General features: G+C 40.6%; 2 protein-coding genes across 13 annotated transcripts in view; one reads left to right on the plus strand and one right to left on the minus strand.

Annotated features, from left to right (window-relative positions):
- NSMAF (neutral sphingomyelinase activation associated factor) overlaps positions 1–6,481 on the plus strand; it is a 57,155-nt gene extending 50,674 nt beyond the window's left edge. For 3 of the 11 annotated variants that reach the window (XM_073331089.1, XM_073331087.1, XM_073331091.1), the window contains 5 exons: positions 727–810; positions 1,948–2,098; positions 2,524–2,626; positions 3,458–3,567; positions 6,037–6,480. In XM_073331089.1, coding sequence (XP_073187190.1) covers positions 727–810; positions 1,948–2,098; positions 2,524–2,626; positions 3,458–3,567; positions 6,037–6,131 — 543 coding nt within the window. In that variant the 3' untranslated portion in view covers positions 6,132–6,480. Of the gene's footprint in view, positions 1–726; positions 811–1,947; positions 2,099–2,523; positions 2,627–3,457; positions 3,568–6,036 lie in introns of those variants that run through there. The other 8 variants (XM_073331083.1, XM_073331084.1, XM_073331085.1 and 5 more) reach the window with 7 other exon arrangements.
- A 4,828-nt stretch (positions 6,482–11,309) lies between these two features.
- SDCBP (syndecan binding protein) overlaps positions 11,310–20,689 on the minus strand; it is a 32,271-nt gene continuing 22,891 nt past the window's right edge. The window contains exons 5-9 of one of the 2 annotated variants that reach the window (XM_073331092.1): positions 20,502–20,666; positions 16,255–16,430; positions 14,333–14,504; positions 13,535–13,626; positions 11,310–12,101 (exon numbers count right to left, since the gene is read on the minus strand). In XM_073331092.1, the coding sequence (XP_073187193.1) occupies positions 12,047–12,101; positions 13,535–13,626; positions 14,333–14,504; positions 16,255–16,430; positions 20,502–20,666 (660 nt within the window). In that variant the 3' untranslated portion in view covers positions 11,310–12,046. The remainder of the gene's footprint in view (positions 12,102–13,534; positions 13,627–14,332; positions 14,505–16,254; positions 16,431–20,501; positions 20,667–20,689) is intronic. The other variant, XM_073331093.1, reaches the window with a different exon arrangement.

Here is a 20,689-nt window from a genome sequence, read left to right on the forward strand (position 1 = left end):
ATCTGGAGTACTGTGTCCAGTTTTGGGCCCCACACTTCAAGAAGGATGTGGATAAATTGGAGAGAGTCCAGCGAAGGGCAACAAAAATGATAAGGGGACTGGAACACATGAGTTATGAGGAGAGGCTGAGGGAGCTGGGATTGTTTAGCCTGCAGAAGAGAAGAATGAGGGGGGATTTGATAGCTGCTTTCAACTACCTGAAAGGGGGTTCCAAAGAGGATGGCTCTAGACTGTTCTCAATGGTAGCAGATGACAGAACGAGGAGTAATGGTCTCAAGTTGCAGTGGGGAAGGTTTAGATTGGATATTAGGAAAAACTTTTTCACTAAGAGGGTGGTGAAACACTGGAATGCGTTACCTAGGGAGGTGGTAGAATCTCCTTCCTTAGAGGTTTTTAAGGTCAGGCTTGACAAAGCCCTGGCTGGGATGATTTAACTGGGAATGGGTCCTGCTTTGAGCAGGGGGTTGGACTAGATGACCTTCTGGGGTCCCTTCCAACCCTGATATTCTATGATTCTAAGTAAAAGGAAGAATAATTCTGAACTTAAAAACAAGGAGGAAGTTTCTTGAACTGTCGTTTGTACAGTTGAACTGACCTTTGTACAGCTTTTAGTTAGCATAAACAACTTAAACCTTGCAGTGACAGAGCTAGGTAATTAAAAGAAAAGTTAACACGACCTAGTTGTCCTAATGCTTGTTTAAATAAACTGCAATGTTGGTATTCTAGGTGTGGCACTGTGTTCCTGCAGAGGTTCTGGGCACCAAAAGACATCAATTTGAATTGCTTGCTGAGTTAGAACATGATGTTAGTGTGAGTATGGAAATGTACACATATATAACTTCTAATCAATCAAAGACTACAGTCTGGAGTTACTTGACAATATCTCAATTAAGCTTTTAAAAGATCTGGCATAAACCAACAAAAGTGAAAATTCTGAATTAAGACTACCATTCATCAAAGGCTGTCAGTTGCTAGATATTGCAATGCCAAGACTAGGATGGACTAGAATAGTCTAAGGGGAAAGTGAAAGCTAACTCCAAATATTTTTCTCTTTTCTTAAAAGAATTGGTTCAAGTGTCCACTTCTGGAGAGTGGAAAGGTTGTATAAACAAATGGGTTTTCTTATTATTGGTCTGGCACTACTTGTGGTGTGTGCAAAGGGTTCATGGGCTCTTTCAATAAATCAGAATAAATTTGTCTGAAGTATTTGCATCCTCATGCCTTCTACATAAATACCAAATTTGGCTGTTTAGCGTTTTTAGGTAAAAGTCTGACTTGTTTTCCATGTTTTGTACTTTCCTATGATCTATGTTATCATAAACACCACTGTGAATATCTAAATACATTGTACGTGTTTGGCTCAAACATACAATTAAAAATAAATATGGGCAGATACTGGTATATACATGTACACAAATCCGTTAACTTCTAACATCATTCCTGCAGAGTATTTAGAACACTTGTATTGAAATTTCTTAAACCTCTCAGTGGATTTATTTATAGATCACAAGGAGGCAACAATGCCTGGTAAAATTTACCAACAGCATCCAAGGATATCAAAAACAGATGGGTTGGGCAAAGCGCAGGCTAGTGGTTTTTTAGACCTGTTTGCTATGGTTAAACATTTCTTTGACTGATAACTAATTAGAAATGTAGGCTGTAATCTTCTCTTGGATAAGATCTTAAATGTCAATTCAAATGTCTGATTCTGCAAGGAAAAAGAACGCTTATAAATCTGCTTAAGACTCCATTTCCTGCTCGCATATAGTTGGCAAGGATTTTACATTTTGAAAAAAAGTAGGGATTTTATATAAAAATATGTAATCAACTGATGTCATAAAATTGGATACTTATGGAAGACAGGCTTGTTTGTGAACACTCAGAGGTCTATCAAGAATGCCCATGTGAGAGCTGAGTAAAGGAATAATGTGGTACTTAATTGTCTAGGTAAATACTATCAACCTAAATGCTGCAAATGCAATGCTGGTGTCCGGAACCAAAGAAGGCACTGTTAGTATTTGGGATGTTACTACTGCCACTATGTTGCACCAACTTTCATGTCATTCAGGGACCGTGTATGATGCTGCTTTTAGTCCTGGTATGTTGTGTTTAAGTCTCTTCTAATATGCAGGTGTTGAGAGAGATGAGAATTGCTAGAGGAATCTCTGTCTTTGTATAGCTCTACTGTACAGTGATATCTAGATTTGTAACGTAATTGTAGAGTTTTAGATCTTCGGTTATACTCAGACACAAATCTCCAGTCTCCAGGTTTTATCAGTGCTTTACCATACTTGATGTTAGAATACTTTTCTGGGCTAGTTATAAATTGCTTCAGTTTTTTTGCTTGAAGATTTACTTACTCCTCATTATCTGAGATGTGACTGAAATAACTGCTTTTAATTAAAGCATGTTTTCTGACCTACCTAACTAATGTGCAGTATTAGTCATCATTCCTTCCTTTGACCACTGGAAATATTAGATATGCAGTACTGTACATGTTTAATACATTTAATTTTTGTATAGACAGCAGACATCTGCTCAGCACGGGAGAAGATGGCTGTTTTAAAGTAATAGATGTGCAAACTGGAATGCTCATTTCTTCTATGGCCTCAGAGCAGCCTCAAAGGTAATGCTGAGGAAAAGCTCTGTGTGAAGCGCAACCCCTTCTAGCTACAGTGGCTGTGTGGATAATTGATAGTTATGTCTCTGAATTATAGTGGGGGCAGGAAGTGGACATTGGTGTTTGCATCAAATGCCCAAAGGGAATGTGGAAATGACACAAATATGAAACACTTCTAAGGTATATGTCATCTAGGAGAAATGGGGTCATCTTAACAAGAGATGCATGTATCAACAGATGGAAGTGCAAAGGTTGGGATTCTGTGTGCATTGTCTGCTGCCGCCACAGTTTCTCAATTTGGCTGCTAAAGCTAGGCACTTCTATAAATGACCAGCCTGTCAGATGTGCTAAGCAGCTGCAGTTTTCACTGAAATTAGTGAGAGCTGACACTGAAAATTGCTACAATTAATAGATGCAAGTTTGTGTGTAGTTCAGCAGCTGTAAAGCATCTTGGATTCAAAACTTGTTAGTTTGCAGTATACCAAAAACTATAGAAGTGTCAGCCTTGGTATCTTACGCTGAAGAAAGTATCAATTTTAACTTGAGGGGGCTCTTTCCCACCTCTCTCTACTCAGACTGATCTAGTGTTTCAGAGTATAGAGCAATACGATTTGTGCTTTAAACTATCGACAGCCAGTTTTCTTCATTTTTCAAACTTTCCCTTTACCCTTGCACCAAACTCTCATTGCTTAATTCATAGTGCAGCATTGGCCTCAGTACTAAGTAGAACAGTTTCTTTTATGCATAGGTGATGGACTAAACTAACAGGTAGAAGAGTCTTAAATAATGCCGCCACTTAATGCAAGTGGGATAAAAGATTGCCGAATTATTTTGCAGATGTTTCAAATGGGATGGACATACTGTTTTATCAGGAAGCCAGTCTGGAGAATTATTGGTTTGGGACCTTCTTGCAGGAAAAGTTATTGAAAGAATCAAAGGACATACAGGTGTGTGTGGAGTACTGTGTAATCTCCTCGGGCCAGATCCACAAAGGAACTTAGGTGCCTAAACCCCAGTTTTAGGGGCCTATGTCCCAGATTTAGGCTCCCCTGTGGTGCCACCTACTCCTGTGGCATCTAAACTCACTCAACCCCTAAATTTTTGCTGTAAATGTTCCCTCAACAACTATGTTTCTGCCTCTGCACATGCAGACTGCTGCCTCCCTCTAGGTATCTGGACACCTATCTCCTGTCTAGGCCCCAGCACCATCCGCAAATGGGGGGAAGATAGGTGCTACTCTGCCTATCTTGTCTGCAGAGCCTGATCTGGTAGACATGCTCAGAGCAGCCTAACTACACACACAGCAACCAGAGTGTGGCAGGGAGGAGGACTCTCTCTTTTAACCTTCAGCACAATGGCTAGGGTACTGCCCAGGATGGTGGGAGACCCAGGCGAGTCTCTCCTATTGAATCTGTTCCACTTTAATTCAATGTTTGACTAATAAAATATGAATTGGGCCAGAGGGAGTGAGGTCATGTCTACACTATGGGCTCTACAGTGACACTGTTACAGTGTTGTAGCTCTGTAGTGTAGATACTTCCTACCACAGCAGAAGGGGTTTTTCCTTCATTATTGATGATCTACTTCTCTGAGCAGCAGAATGCTATGCCGGGGGTTCGGTTGGCTTAACTATAGCGCTACGGGGGTGTGAATTTTTCACACCCTTGCATGATGTAACTAGGTGAATCTAAATTTTAAGAGTAGACCAGGTCTCAGGGTGACTATATAGTCCACTGGCTTCAGCGCTCAACTGAGCGGGGGGAACCCCCTCTTCGAATCTCTTCCATCATCAGGCAGAGGGGGAATTGGTCTGATCTTCTGCATCTGAGGTGAGTGCTCTAATCGTTGAGCTAGTGGTTATAAGGGAGGTCCTCCTCCTTCTCTTGTTTTGTGTGGAATGAGACAGGCACCTAACTTATTGCTGCAAAAAGGGGCTTAGGCACTTAAGCTGCCTGACTTCAGGAGAGGGGTTTCTGGCTGTGGGTTATAGGCAGAGAAAGGCACCTTGCTCCATGAGAAGGGGGGGACTGAGGATACACCCCTCTTATTGGCATCTCCCCTTGGCTGGCTTGCACAGCTCCTCACCTAGCACGCTGGCTTTTGTGGAACCCCTTCTCTCTCTCTCTCCCCATGTTGTGTACTGTGAGCCCAGGCACCTAATTCAGGCTTTGTGGACCTAAAAGTTAAGCATTGCAACACCCTACATACCTTTGTGAATCTGAGTCCCAGTTCTGTGCAAGGTTCCTTTTTCCAGAGGAGCACTGTACTCTGACATGGGTCACAGAACAGTTACAATTTCTGACACCATCGCCAGTTTCGGTGAACTGGAATTTCGAATCAAATGACAGTTGGATCAGATGCTAAATTTAAGACCATAGAAAGTCTCCCATTGGCTTTAGTGGAAGATGAAAAGGACCCTTCATCTCCCTTTATAATGCTGCTGGCCCACGAATAATGGATGATCTGCCCCTTGGTGACCTGACGGGAAGAAGAAAGAAAAGATTAACAGGAGAAATGTTGATTTCTACTGATTTGGATGTTGCAGTGATACTGATGAAAACAGGCTGCTCTAATAGCATGCAAGGCCTAGTATACTCCAGCTATGGCAAAATACCCAGGTTTTGGCAGCAGATGTGAAATTTTGGGAAAGTCAGAGTTTGTATTTTCCACATTTAATAAAACCTAATTTTGAAAAAATCTGTCCAAAGTCCATATATTTATTTTGATGTCAAATTCAATTTTACAGTCAGCACACTTTAAGGTTTCGGTGTGTTAGTCTGACCCAAACCTGTTTCAGAGCATCTAAAGGCTTGAAGATAATACTATCTAGCATCAGTTTGCTTGTAAGGTTTCCCTTGCTCTTATGAGGGCTGGAAACAGCAGTGTAATAAAAGCTTACTTGTGGAATTCAGCTCTGCATGGAGGGGTGGAATCTCAGCAAACACACGATTTCTGGCCATATGCTCCCACTGAAGTGTATTGTAGGATTGTGTAGGATGCCAACTCTGATTTTAACATGTGAGAAATGGGTCAAGTGGCAGGGGCTAAGAATGCTGTGAAGGGTCCTCTGAAAGTTGGGCTAAAGGAAAACTCTTGTAGCCTTTGGCCAGTTGACTAGAGTGGAAATGGCTGTGGCTAAATTGACTCATCCAGTTCAAAAGACTGCTAAGGATATGCAGTGTGCTAGAGTTAAGTATACATACTGTAAATGAGATCACTGGTCCTCACTGAGCATGCTCAAGCAAGAGAAATTTTAAGGCTGTGCTGTTAAATGCTATTAATTTGATCAAAACTACCCATCAAATACCTCCTGCAAACTTGTTTTTAAAATAGTACTCTTCTGATTTGTTCACACGTCTCCGCTATTCCCACTGTGTTTGTATCTAACACAAAATTCAATTCCCTGTTTTTCTCAGGTGCTGTAACATGCATGTGGATGAATGAGCAATGCAGCAGTATTCTCACAGGAGGGGAAGATAAACAAATCATGTTCTGGAAACTGCAATATTAAGTGCCTTTTCCCTACAGATACTTAAATGAACTCAACATATTTTAAACCAAACTTCATAAAGGAACTTACCCATGTGCAATGATGGCTGCTGAAGGTCAACCAAAAAAAAAAGCTTGGTTTATCTAAAACTTTCTAGCTTATGGTGACTTCATTTAAAGCTCTTGTACTGTAATTTCCATACTGTAATATTTTTGTTTGTATTTCATTAAGTCTGTCATATTGTCTCAACTTGAAAATGCTTGTCTTCATTTGAGATGAGACTTATTTTTCTGTAATTAAAGAGATTTTAACTTGCAATCACTGTGTGATCTACTTGAACTGCATCAAATAGGGTAGTGTATGTTTAAATCAATAAAGCAAGCCTCTCTTATTTCCGCAAGGACCATGTTCATATCATCTTTTTTTGAATTGGAAGCTTCTAAGCAAAAGCCTTTTCATAAACCTCTGCTCTCTACAAATTTATTAGAAGGAAACATGATCTTCCCTTAGCCCTACCACTCTAAAGAGTCTTTCTCATCTATCACACCTGCCTGCTTCCTAGTATAGTAGAACCTCCAATTTCTTGTGGTGAACAGGGGCAAAAGGAGGAATCTTTACTCATGAACAAAGTGTTTCTATACCTGAGGCAGCTGTTATACTTTAATCACCTACAGGACAGCTGCAGTAGCTCCCACTTTGTGCAGGAGAAACATTTGTTCTGCTCCAAGGGAGCAGAATTGGGGGTTGTGAGGTTACTTACCAATAACTTGTTCTTCCAGTTGCCTTTGTATATTCACATTGGTGCCTCTTGGTGTTGAGCTGCAGAGTCACCATAGGGGTGGATGTGCATTCAAATGCAATGGTGCAATTTCAGCACCTTACTCCTACATGTGTCCTCCCAAACTCGAGTTCTGATTTTTTTTTTTGTACAATGCCGAGGGAAAGATGCAAGTAATGTGATGGCAGAAGGGACTGAGAACAGTAACCTCATCTTATTTTAAGCCCCTGTGTACTCTCAGAAGGGGGAGATTAGTGATGGACAGTGAATGAGGAGTTCTGTAGATGAATGTGGACTAGCATTGCTCTCCCAACTGGGCATGAATGTGAAGTCTGATTAATAGTGCTTGCTGATTGTATGGTTGGTGCTGCTCTGTGAATAGGAATGTGCCTGAAAAAAGCCCCAGATGATGCAGCAGCTCTGGCAGGAGTGCATTTTAATCCCAGGAGCATTGTGGTTGTAGCTAAACTGTCACCTCACAGTATACATCTTTGTATCCTTCCAAGGAGTGTCAAGTTAGAGCTGAACCCAATTGATTCCCTTTGTTCCACTGGCAGAATCTAGTAAGGGGCACCATGATTAAAACTTGGAAAAATATTTTGCCCAAAACTTTTCCAGTAAAAAATACAGATTGTTAAATTGAAAATTTTGCCAAATTGTTGTGGGTTTTTTTTCTGAGGGACCTTTTTTAAAAAAAAGAAATTGAAGGGTTTTGACACTTTGGAAATGCTTCCATTTTTAAATGTTAAATGCTCAAAATTGAAACACTTTTTTTAATTGTTTTGGTTTGACCCAAAATTAATTTTTTGTAATTGCCAGAAAACTGAAAAGTTGGTTATTCACTTAGCTGTCCTTCACAAGCTGGTAAGAAAGCCAGGCAAACTTGATAATTGGCCATTCAAAATCTACTGAGCCAGAAGCAAAGGCATTCTGCCTGAAGATCCATTTCCTGCTACTCCAGTCAATGGTCATTGTGATGGGTTTGGTCACAGAAACCCCCTTGGGCCTGTCTATGCTGGGGCAGATGTAATGTCCTGGTGAAGGAGCTGGTCTCTTAGCTTCAGTAAGAGCCTTCATGGAATACTGCATTCAAGGACACAGGAGAAGCTAGAGTGGCTGCTGCATTATGGTGTTTCCATGATGCCTGATCTGAGGATAGAAACAGTATCCTGGGATCCTCCAAACTGATGATGTGGAAGGGGCTCAGGATACCAGATTAGCACTGAAGAGTGAGGTGTGGGGCAGCATCAAAATGGCCATTAGGTACTGTACTCAGATGGTGTCCTTGGGATTTGTAATAGTGCTGAGAGGTCCAGTGGATGAGATGTGTGGAAAAGAGGTGACAACTGCCATTTGAGAGGCCCCATACCAATCCTATATTGATGGGAGAGAGTGCTTCCTCTTATTTACATCTCCCACCCTTATGGGGAGCTGGCCTTCCTTTTTTTCCTTCCCCGAGGGTACTCTGATGGGTCCTCTGGAGCAGTTATCAGTGCTGGAGGACAGGCCCAGTACAGGACTCAGAGCTGGTGCAGATAGCAGTGGTGCTGGTTGAAGTGGTAAGACACCTGAGTCTATACAAGAGCTTTTGTAGCCTTGTGAAACAGGATGCCTTCATCTCAGTGCTGTACTATGAATCAACATTGGGGCAAAGCAGTGTTGGCTAATTCACCCCATGATGAACTCCCACCTCTTCGGTGGAAGGGTGTGCTGAAGCCAAAGTGTGTGTGTGTGTGTGTGGGGGGTGTATCTTCCACCCCAACAGGGAAGTACTCAGCCCTGAGGCTGCACTTGGGCTATGTACATTCTAAGGCCAGATGAGCCTGGGTCCTCAAGTCTCAATCCCTGCTCATCTGAGGAGTAAGGGTACAGCAAACTGTACATCATGGAGGTGACAGCTATGGGTGTCAGATATTAGCATAGTCTATACTGCAGCCGGGAGCAAGCTTCCCACCTCAGCTAGATAGACTTGTACCAACAGGCTTGAGCTAGCAGTATGGATATTGCATGAGAATGCTTGAGAGCCCATGCTGCAATGACATCACTGCTATTTTTAGCATACTAGCTCAAGCCCTGCACCCATGAGTCTGGTCTAGGTGATTTACCTCCAGCTACAGCACAGCCTGATGGGAAGTGGCTCAGGCCTCAACACAGTCCCAGTGGAGAACTTTGAGTGCTTGCAGGACAAGAAAATGGACTATTTAACTGAACAGTAACCCCCTCTCCCAGAATCTTGCCCAAGGCAGTGCTATTGCTTGACAGCAGGGGGAGTCAATCCCACAAGGCTGTACAGAGACAGTTTGAAGAACAACAGGAGCATAAATGCCATCCCTTCCCTGTTGCAAACCTACATAGGGAATTTGAATGAAGCACTACTGCCTAGGCCACCTAACTCCCCCATTTAGACTTCCTTTCAAACCCATACACACTCAGCTGTGGGTACAGATGAAGCTTCCTGGATCCTGATGCTCCCCCAGAGCTAATGGCCTCACTCACATCTCAACACAAGTGGGAGTCTCAAGGTAGCTATTCAGCCCCTATCTCTGCAGTGGCATCTGAGCACCAGGAGGCATTCAGAGAACATGCCTAAGTGGTAGCAGCTGGGGCTAAGCAGGTAGCCTAGCACTTAGGAAAAGCACTTGGGATATGGAAGACCTAGGTTTGAAATCCCTTCTGATTTAGCCTACCTACTGAGCAGAAACCATAAAGGGCTGTGCCTAACTCTCTTTGAGGGGTTAGGCTTAGGTCCCCCTCCTTCCCTCAGCATTTCCTACTAACTAGCTTGGTTTGCTGGCATCTGGGAGTTTGGCTCTTTGCCTCAACGGCATTTAGGTGCCTAAGTCCCACAGGAAATCAATGCCATGGCAGGGAACCTGACTCCCTTTCCACTGCCTCTCTTTCCTGTCAGGCTGACTCCTAGAATAATTATGGCATGCATCAGCTTCTCTTTAGGAAGGGAGGTATTTTTTTTTCCCTTCATGAGCAGCAACAACTTGATTGAGCCTGAACCACTATGGCATTTTATTAAAGAGTGGGAATTTAGCACATTCTCCTTCAACAATCCCCCAAATCAGCACCAACCCTTTGCCCAGAAAAAAAAAATTCAACTGATCAAGAAGTTCACTGCAACAGTGATCATCTGCAGCTTGCAAACAACCTGAAATAACTGAGTAGTTATGATTGGTGAGGCTTGAGAAACTTAAACCACCCATCACGGAAGTCAATTACACCCACACAGACATCCCCTCCTCTCAAACAGATCACAAGGGAGTTGTCATCTGATTTTACCAGAGTCTTGCTTGAAAGCTTTCCTTCCCACCATTTTTCAGAAAGCAAGTTTAGTGTGAAAGACCAGTAGGTTCTTGACAGGGAGAGTGCACAATTAGCTGTATGTACTAGAATAATCACATAAATGACCCAGCCTCAAAATATGCAAAGACTTCTGTACTGGAATTGGCTTAGGAGCAGCTCACCCTCTAAAAACTTTAGCTTAGAAGATTTAGGAAGCAATGGTCAATCCAATGCTCAAATAGTTGGTGTCCTGGTGTAGGAGCACAAAAAGCAGGACAAAATATGTGGCAATCATTGGCCTATGGCATCATCTGGCTCCATTTCATTAGTAAATATGGGAAGTGGGGCCCTATCCCTCATGCAAGTATGAAAAAAGTTATTTCAGCATGCATTAAACCTCCATTTCAAACTGTGAGAAGAATGTAATATTTGTAGTTGCCTAGATTCTGTTAAAAACACTTAAAATTAGAAGTAATTTCACTAATTACACTTACTGCTGAATGCCTTTTATTTACTTATTTCTAAATGTTTTTCCCTTATTGCTATGTCAGACCCCCAAAGAAACAGGACAAGCTAACTCCATAAAGGGGAAAGAATGAAATTGACACCACACCCACCCACCCAACAAATACAGGATGCTCTTTACGATACCGTTGTTCTGTAAATATTCAACTTACATCAATTAGCTGTTATTTGCAACAGTAGGTAATGTGTATGTTTAAGTTAACAGTGTCCCTTTAAGTCTAAAAAGCTCTGGGACTGTTTCAAACAAAGACTGCTGCTAGCCAAAACCATTTACAGGAAAGGGAAACCATTTCTACACTAACCCATTGGAGCTGCTTATAATGTACAGCTATTTGAATTGTAACATTTAACATAGGGGAGATTTAGACTCCCACTGAACTACCAATAGAAAGAACCAACTCTTCCTTGAACGAATGCTCCAATTTTTCAGATGCCGACCAGGAACAGCATTTTGCAAAGTATCAATTTTAATTTTATTTGGATATACCTCCTGGTTAACGCTTACCCTTAAACTCAGTTTGCTTGAATAGTTAATCAACAAAGTTACTCTGCAGTTTTAAAATGTTCATCCTACATCTTAAAAAAATATCCAAAGTTTTGCAATCTTATTTGGTTATTCCTGAACTTTATTTTTAAACATGTTTAAGGATACAGAATTTAAGCATATTAGAGTTACAATTTGTATAATAAGAGTAGTAAAAAGTTGAGTTTAACAATCGATTTTTATCGATATACTTTACCCTTTAAAGCACTTCTTTAACGTTTAATGCCAATATTAGCTAAACTTCGTTTTCAAGTGGCTTTTTTTTTGCCAACAAGATTACTTGAACAAAAAGCACACTACCACTAAAATAGTCAATTTTCTAAATATACTGTTCTAAATATATGGTTACAAAGAGAAGGCAATAAAAATACTTATTCATCCGAAAAAGAACATACAAAGAGCAGCAATATGTTCTAGATCATGGATAACTGATATTATCACTTGCAGAAGAAACACTTATTAGTTTCCTTTTGTTGCAATGGCTTATAACCATAGAAACAGTAGTAAATTAGAGTAGCATGATCCTACAGAAAAAGAGATCAGCAGAACTTTGTTGAAAATTTCACATTTGTAAAAATCAGCATTAGGCTACAAACAAGTCTTACGGTTGCATGAATAAACAAGATAACGTGTTGAATGGTAACATTCCCAGCCATGATATATAATGTAAATGCTCAATGCAGCATATCTCCTCTTGGACTCAAGAAATGCTCATGTGCAGAATCCAGAAGTTGCTGAGTATAATAGCCCAAGATTAGCTGAGTTCTCATATGCATATACAATACAATGGCTTTAAATTTAGACCTCAGGGATTGTATGGTCCATCAGACTTTTCATGATGCCAGAAGCCATCCTGGGGGAAGGGGAAAAAAAAAGTCCTTTACTAAATTTAAAAAAAAACTTCAAACCCTTACTTTGTTATTAAAAAAATGCAAAGAAAGAGAAACCAAAGAATACTTGACATTAAGTTTTAAATCAAAGCATTTTGTCTTACTAGATTAACAGCAAAACATTGCAGCAAATGATATAGAAAACTAGCAGGTAACCATGCCGTTGGCATTTTATTCTACCTTGTACGTTATGAAAGAAAACAGAATATTCTAATATACTTTGTGTATGGGTAAAGAACTGGGAGGTGTATTCTGCCTGATGTCAACTACAGAGAAACTGCTGAGTGTAGCAGCTAAGGATAACTTTTTCCATCCTCAACTTTGAAAGCAATATGTTTTTGTCATACTGCAACCAGAAGAGGTGCTCAGGTAGTGGCAAAGGCTTAAAGCACAAATGAAGATGGCAAAAATGTCTCAGTTTTACAGAGAATAGTGGAGTCCTAGTCCATCTTTAACAGAAGCTGGACTAGTTTTAGTGCATCACCATGGTCTAACTGGGGTGAGCAAACTTTTTGGCCCGAGGGCCATATCTGGGTATGGAAATTGTATGGCGGGCCATGAATGCTCGCGAAATTGGGGTCAGGGTGTGGGCAGCAAACCACTGAAGCATTTGAGATTTCAAATACATTGCTATATTCAAAAATCCATTAGAACTCTGAAAAATTATTTGGCTAAATTTCAAAGAGGGCTGTTACTTTGAAAAACGTTAATGAAGCAGAAAGTTACATATTATTGATTTTTTTTTTGTATATGAGATGTAGGAGACATCTTTCAATTTGACTGGAATAACAGGATTAAAGACAATGATTTCCCAGTCCCAAAAGACTCCATTTCAGGTTTACAATTGTTTGAAGTAAAAAGGTATTCCATTTCTGTAATCAGCTACTCTAACATTACACATGAACTCTGCCCAAGTCACAACAGGACTGAAATGAAATACAAATCTTGTCCTACAATAATCTGAGATATAGTCTAAACTGTGGGAATTTTATAAGTTACACACTTCCCCCATAAAGCTATTCCAGTGCCCTAATTCCTTGCCACTAATTTCTTCTGTAAGTTTACTCTGTTTTGTTTGCAGAAAACATGTTTTCAAACTTTTGTCTTAAAAGGATCCATAGTCATCCCCCACAAATTCAGATTAAATCATGTTAGTGAACTGAAAACACATGACAGCAACGCCCTTGGCATAAATGCATTTCCACATTTCCTGATGCCAGATTTGGCATTTTCTTGACTCAAACACACAAAATGCATTTGTGTTTGAGAGTTAAAATTTACCCTAGAACCAAAGGAGTAATCGTCCATTGGAATATTGTTTCCACAACACTTAAGAAGCAGATTCGTGCAACTAATTAGCTATATTTAAAAAATGAATCAAAGTTTTCTTGCTTACCTCTTAATTATATGTTCAAAGATATATGAAGGCATGATAGTAATTGTCACAACATTCCCAGCTGTTGCCAATATGTCTGCAATTTGGGAGTCCTGTTAATGAAATACAAATGAACAAAAAAACCTCATGATCTGAATTCCTGAAATCCTTCTGCATATAGCTACGGACCATAAACAGGGCAAAAAGAACCTTTTCAAAATATCTGCAAGGAAACACTAAGGGAAGATATCTAATGTAGACTAGGACCAAACAATAGCTGTTAGCATCATTAAAAGATCCCTGGTCTTGGAATACAAAGGTCAGCATGTACCCAGACACAAGGACACCCTGGACAGGAAGCCATAAATTTACAGGGCAATCACTCTCAATGTTGATACTGGCAAGGGAACATCTAACAAGATGTACCTCATGTCTCCAGATGGAGAAGGAGAAGAAATACCACGCACACATTTCTTAGAGAAATGATACTAAAACAGAGAGTTTAAGAAAGTTGATGACAAAAACCTAAGGATAAAGCTAGGTAAGAGCCTAACTCTTAATAGCCATTTCTATCTGCTAAGACACACAGAAAACTGGAATAATCAGATAGACCACCTTCAGATATTGAGATGTTGTTAAAATTTTGTTGAGCATTCTTGATTACATGGACTGGTAAAAAGTCACATCAATAAATGTTCAGAATGACACTCTCTCATACCATACTTGTGATCTTCTAAAAGCCCCACTCCCCTCTCAGAAGAGTGCAAAGATAGGACTATTGTTACGCTGAATTTATTTTTGTAAAGCACATTACTTTACCTTCAGTCCAATTACATTCTGGCCATTAATTTCACACATGTTGTGATCTGTAAGAAGACCATTTCTAGCAGCAGAACTGTCTTTTACTATTGAGGTTACTTTTCCATTTTTGAATATGAAGCCAACATGACCTGTGCTGTCCTTATGCATAGTAAGAGTTCGTTCAAAAGGCCTGTAAGAAATATGTTCACAACTTATTATTGTACTATATTCACTAAGTATTCAACATATACTGAACAATTCCACAAGATATTATAGAGTTACTACTAAACGCTAACAGCTCTGCAAGTTTATGCCATAATATATTATAACATTTACAATATCTTTGACCTACAAGTATTCTTTTTGTCTGAAATGTCTGTTCTCAATATTGGTACTATCCACCTTCCTAGCTAAAATATTTATAAAATTATATAGATTAAGATACAGTACGTTCCAGAAGTCAGTTTTGATTATTCAATTTTATGAGTAATTGCCATTTCAGTTTCAAGTTATGATTCTAACACACACAGTTCACTTCAGCGTTGAAAGAGACTATGGTATTTTAGGTGACTAATGTACTCTACACACCCATACTTTCAACTATATGCTGAAAGTGGCCTGATATAACCAGCTACTTCACTTAATATTTTAAGCTTATTTTTTCACTCAGGCGATAATCATTGTTCATTGGCTTTTTACCTATATTCCCCTACGACACAGGAAATACGTAAGTATCCCACCCTCTTTAACATATGTACATTTACATTTTAAATTACGCGTTCTTGTAGAATGGATTGGTCACCAAGTGTTACAACTAAAATAGCATTGTCATATATAGTAATAACATTGGTCAGATCACTGATCTCCTTTTTGAAGGCCTAATACTTGCCCACATACAAACTTGCACTGATGTGTTTTTAAATCAGTTTAAGTTAACAAGTGCAAATGTGTATGCAGACACTTATTTCAGTTTAACTAACAATGTCAAAAACACACCTCTAATTAAACTTGCACGAGTCTGTATTGCTAAAGACCTTGGTTTAAAGCAGGGGTGGGCAAACTTTTTGGCCCGAGGGCCACATCGGAGTTGCAAAACTATATGGAGGGCCAGGTAGGGAAGGCTGTGTCTCCCCAAACAGTCTGGCCCCCCTCCCTATCCGCCCCCTCCCACTTCCTGCACTCTGACTGCCCCCCTCAGAACCTCCCACCCATCCAACCGCCTCTCGGGACCCCACCCCTATCCAACAGCCACTTCTCCCTGACCTGACTGTCCCAACCCCTATCCACACCTCCACCCCTTGACAGGCCCCCTGGGACTCCCACACCTATCCACCCCCCGCTGCTCCCTGACTGTTCCGACCCCTATCCACACCCCCACCCCGTAACAGGTTCCTGAGACTCCCACACCTATCCAGACCCCTCTGTTCCCTGACTGCCCCCCCGAACCTCTGCCCCACCTGACTCCCTTACCATGCCAGAGCCAGCCATGCCACCCAGCAGGAGCAGTGGGCCAGAGTGCTGGCGGCGCAGCGTGCCGTGGCTGCAAGGAAGGGGGACCACGGGTGAGGGGCCGGGGGCTAGCCCCTTAAGATATATGTATACTTTTTTTCCTATTCAAAAGAGGCCTAGACAGTAGTAGCAAAATTGCATTGGCAGAGTTTGAGAGAAACTCTGCATAATACCTGCCTGAGACAGAGTTAGCAGCCCTTGCTAATGCCAACAGTCTTAATTTAACAGATTTACTCATGAAATATTAGACAAGAAAAGGAAGCTTCTGAACTACTTAGACTGTAAGCTCTTTTGGGCAGAGATAGTCTTTGTTATGCGTTTGGTGCTTAAACACAGAAGAATCCCACACCTGGACGAGGGGCTCATGGTGCTACTGCAATACAAATAAGTAATAATGAACAATCACTTTCCTTTACACTTGATAGTTTTACCTGTCACGAATTATCATCGAAATTCTCTCCCCCGAAGCCTGCTTGAGAACTTTATGGGATTTCTCAGAGCTCCATCCTGCACAGTTTTCACCATTAATTTGCAGAACTTGGTCCCCAAACCTCAGACCAGCTAAAGATGCTGGAGAGTTGGCTTGTACTAACTGGACAAATATACCCTAAATGGAATGATAAAAATTGATTATTCTTGAATATTAACAGTCAGAAAAAGTTCCCAGTGCCTATTTTACACATAACAAAGTATACATAAGCAGCAAGCAGAAGATGAGTTGAACAACTATGCCTTTTGAAAATAAAGATATACTCAGGAGATGAATAGGCAATAATTTTTTTTTTAAATACATACAAAGGTGACCTACAAAAACTAAAAGGCTTATTAATCCTTTTATGATACAATGAAGGCCTGAAATCTTGTTTTTCATTTTTAAAAATGAAGCATTACCACCACAGAACTATCAGGAAGACTAGTCTTCACATCCCCTGATTTTACGGCAGGATCTCTTGGTCTCAAAGCAGGTTTATTGTGAGCTTTAAAGACTTGCATTAAAGTGGTGAAGGATGGTGAATCATTAGCAATGGATTTTACGTATCTCAAATGCTACTCTGAGATAAACAGGTGTTAACACAGTTGACTGAAAATCCCTTCTTCTCTCAGCTACTCAGCTTTGATTCCTGTGAGGTTATTTAGTAGTGCTTCAGTCATCATGGACCCTGTCTACAGTTAAAAAGCTAAACTAGCAATGCTGGGAGCCCTAATGTAGTTGGGGTTGTGTCTGCAATTATGGTTAACACCATCATGTTGATTAGATTTGCCCCCACTTCACTTTCATTAAAGGGTGCTGAAAGCTAAACCCCACCAGTGCTGGGGCACACAACACCTGTTCAGCTTAACCAGTGTTGACAATAGTGGGATGTTTCCGAAATGCAGACAAAGCCTTAGGGTTTTCCAAGGTAGACAACACCAGAATTTCTATTTTAAAAAAAAAAGCTGTAAGATAGTTATACCTTGGACAAGCCCAGTTTCTCCTGATTTTGCAGGTCACTTAAGAATGTGACAAGTTTCACAGTTGGGAACAGTCAGTCAGAAACCACAATGGAGGAGAGACTGGCTGCAGAGAAGTTATAATGATTTCTTTGCACATTTGGTCACCACAAAGGAAAACAAGAAAAGCATACTTCGGTGTTACTCTTTATAGATAGGTTTCAGAGTAGCAGCTGTGTTACTCTGTATCCGCAAAAAGAACAGGAGGATTTGTGGCACCTTAGAGACTAATTTATTTGAGCATAAGCTTTCGTGGGCTAAAACCCACTTCATCGGATGCATGCAGTGGAAAATACAGTAGGAAGATAGATATACACACACAGAGAACATGAAACAATGGGTGTTCTCATACACACTATAATGAGAGCGATCAGTTAAGGTGAGCTATTACCAGCAGGAGAGGAAAAAACCCAAAACCTTTCATAGTGATAATCAAGATGGGCCATTTCCAGCAGATGACAAGAACATGTGCGGAACAGTACGGGGGAAAAAACATGGGGAAATAGTTCTGCTTTGTGTAATGACACATCCACTCCCAGTCTTTATTCAAGCTTAAGTTAATGGTGTCCAGTTTGCAAATTAATTCCAATTCAGCTGTCTCTCACTGGAGTCTAGCAAATACTCACCAGCAACCACATGCCACACAACAAAAACACTAACCCAGGAACCTATCCTTGCAACGAAGCCCATTGCCAACTGTGCCCACATATCTGTTCAGGGGACACCATCATAGGACCTAATCACATCAGCCACCCTATCAGAGGCTCGTTCACCTGCACATCTACCAATGTGATATGTGCCAGCAATGCCCCTCTGCCATGTACACTGGCCAAACCGGACAATCTCTACGTAAAAGAATAAATGGACACAAATCAGGCGTCAAGAATTACAACATTCAAAAACCAGTCGGAGAACACTTCAATCTCCCTGGTCACGCAATTACAGACCTAAAAGTCGCAATATTACAACAAAAAAAACCTTCAAAACCAAACTCCAATGAGAGATTGCTAAATTGGAATTAATTTGCAAACTGGACACCATTAAATTAGGCTTGAATAAAGACTGGGAGTGGATGTGTCATTACACAAAGTAGAACTATTTCCCCATGTTTATTTTTCCCCCCGTACTGTTCCTCACACGTTCTTGCCATCTGCTGGAAATGGCCCATCTTGATTATCACTACAAAAGGTTTTTCCTCTCTCTCTTGCTGGTAACAGCTCACCTTAACTGATCACTCTTGTTATAGTGTGTATAACAACACCCATTGTTTCATGTTCTCTGTGTCTGTGTCTTCCTACTGTATTTTCCACTGCATGCATCGGATGAAGTGGGTTTTAGCCCACGAAAGCTTACGCTCAAATAAATGTTAGTCTCTAAGGTGCCACAAGTACTCCTGTTCTTTAGAGATAGTATAGGCCAAATCAGAGCTTCACTTTCCCTAACGTTCCCCATCAGAGTATATGGTCTTAATCTAAAGGTGATGCAGGCACTCTTACAGTGGTTAATAGCACAATGAGAAATTAAAATTGCAATGTGTTACCCAGCTAAAGTTTATGAATGAAGACTAAAGCTACCGAGCTATGACCAAAATGCCATTTATCAAGTACTATAGCAGATAGCTGAAAGGTGTCCAATATCTGTGATGCTGCACCCCATATTCTTCAGTGATATTAGCATATGATTATAGCATAATTATGATGCATTTTGTACAAAATGAGTCGTGTGAGGTGTCGTTGGAAAAGTTACGATTTGCTGAATATGATTCGTATGCATGTATCATTTTTGTATCTAAAATTAAGAATATTGACTATGTATTTGTATTTCAATTGTGCTTACTTTGGGTGACACCCACAACTAGCCTTTCAGGTACAACAATGAAGAAACCAGATGGGGCTGATGGCCCATCAGCAAAGACAATGGACTGTGGAATAGCTTAACTTTCCTGTGGGCATTTTGGCCAGCCTGTAAACAAGAGCTGCTATAACAATGCAAGGGCATGTGACCAGACCACATGTCTCAGGACTCCATCTTGGATGTCAGTATTTTTCCACAAACCAGTTTGGGAACCAAGTTTTGAAACAAAAGGGTTCTTGCCATATGCTAAAACTATATAAGGCAGGGGAGTGACATCATCCGTGCTTCTTTCCTCCCCACACAAGACGAGTCCTAGAAACACCCGAGGAACAAAGACTGAACTGGGGGGAAGTGCTAGATCCAGGCTAAAGAGATTTCTAGCCTGTATATGAAACAACTGGGCATGCCAAGCTGCAAAGCAAGTGTAACTTGTGCCTTAAGACTCTGTAGCCCACTTATATCATCTGTTCGCGTGAGATATTAATTCAAATCTTATCTTTCGAGTATGTTAAGCTTAGTTTGCATTTTTGTTTATTTACTAGGTAATCTGCTTTGTTTGCTATCACTTACACTAACTTAATCTATTTTTTATAGTTAATAAATGTTTTATGTTTTAATCTAAATCAGTGAGTTTCGAGTGAAGTGCATGGGAATCTTAGCTCAGAGGGGCTGGTCCATTTCCTCTCCACACTGAACTGGAGGTGAACTGGATAATAAATTCATACTGGGTTGGGGTTTGGACCAGGGCAGAACAGCAACTGGTGGTTATTTTGGCTGTAGCCTCTCTATTGTTGGTTCACATGCAGTGGCTGGTCAGAGAACTGCAGCTGTGAGTTGTCCCTACCTGTGTGAATGCTGGTGGAAGTGTAAGACTGGGAGCATGTCTGCAGCTTGTCACAGCAGCATAGTGTGAGAGGGAGCCCAGGCTGGTGGGTCAGAGGGCTGAGTGGTACCCCAGTTCGAGGTGGTACCCTGGTGGGGAACCTGTCACAACCTGTACTTTTTATATAAAAAGGTGCGATATGTAAACTTGGGTACTAAACGTACAAGTAGTACATAATGCTAGTTGCTTCTATACATTTATATAAAAGTAAATCATTAGGTAGTACTTAAGTTTAAATCTCTAATCTATTAGTATATTTTGAAAGTGTTAACAGAAGACAAAAACAGCAGCTATAGATAAAAAAAGACAGAAGAAACATTATGCACCAGATAGAAGTTTATCCCATTTCGTATTAAACTTCACACTCCCATACAATTTCACTTTTCATTACAACAGGATTCAGTTACTGATCTACAGAAGCAAGACAGATTTAAGTTTCCATATACTTACATTGTCTATAGATTTAAGACGAAGTCCAATTTTTCCATCCTGATCTTTACACACAACTACTTCACGGATGCCTTGTTTAATTTCTGCTCTGCGAATTCCAACATCATTTCCAGTTACTGGAGCCACCATGTAATTCACAGTGGAAGGTCTTGTTACCAGTTGCTGCTGATTAAAAACCACATCATATC

The sequence above is a fragment of the Lepidochelys kempii genome, chromosome 2, assembly GCF_965140265.1.
Source record: "Lepidochelys kempii isolate rLepKem1 chromosome 2, rLepKem1.hap2, whole genome shotgun sequence".
NCBI classification, from domain to species: domain Eukaryota; kingdom Metazoa; phylum Chordata; order Testudines; family Cheloniidae; genus Lepidochelys; species Lepidochelys kempii.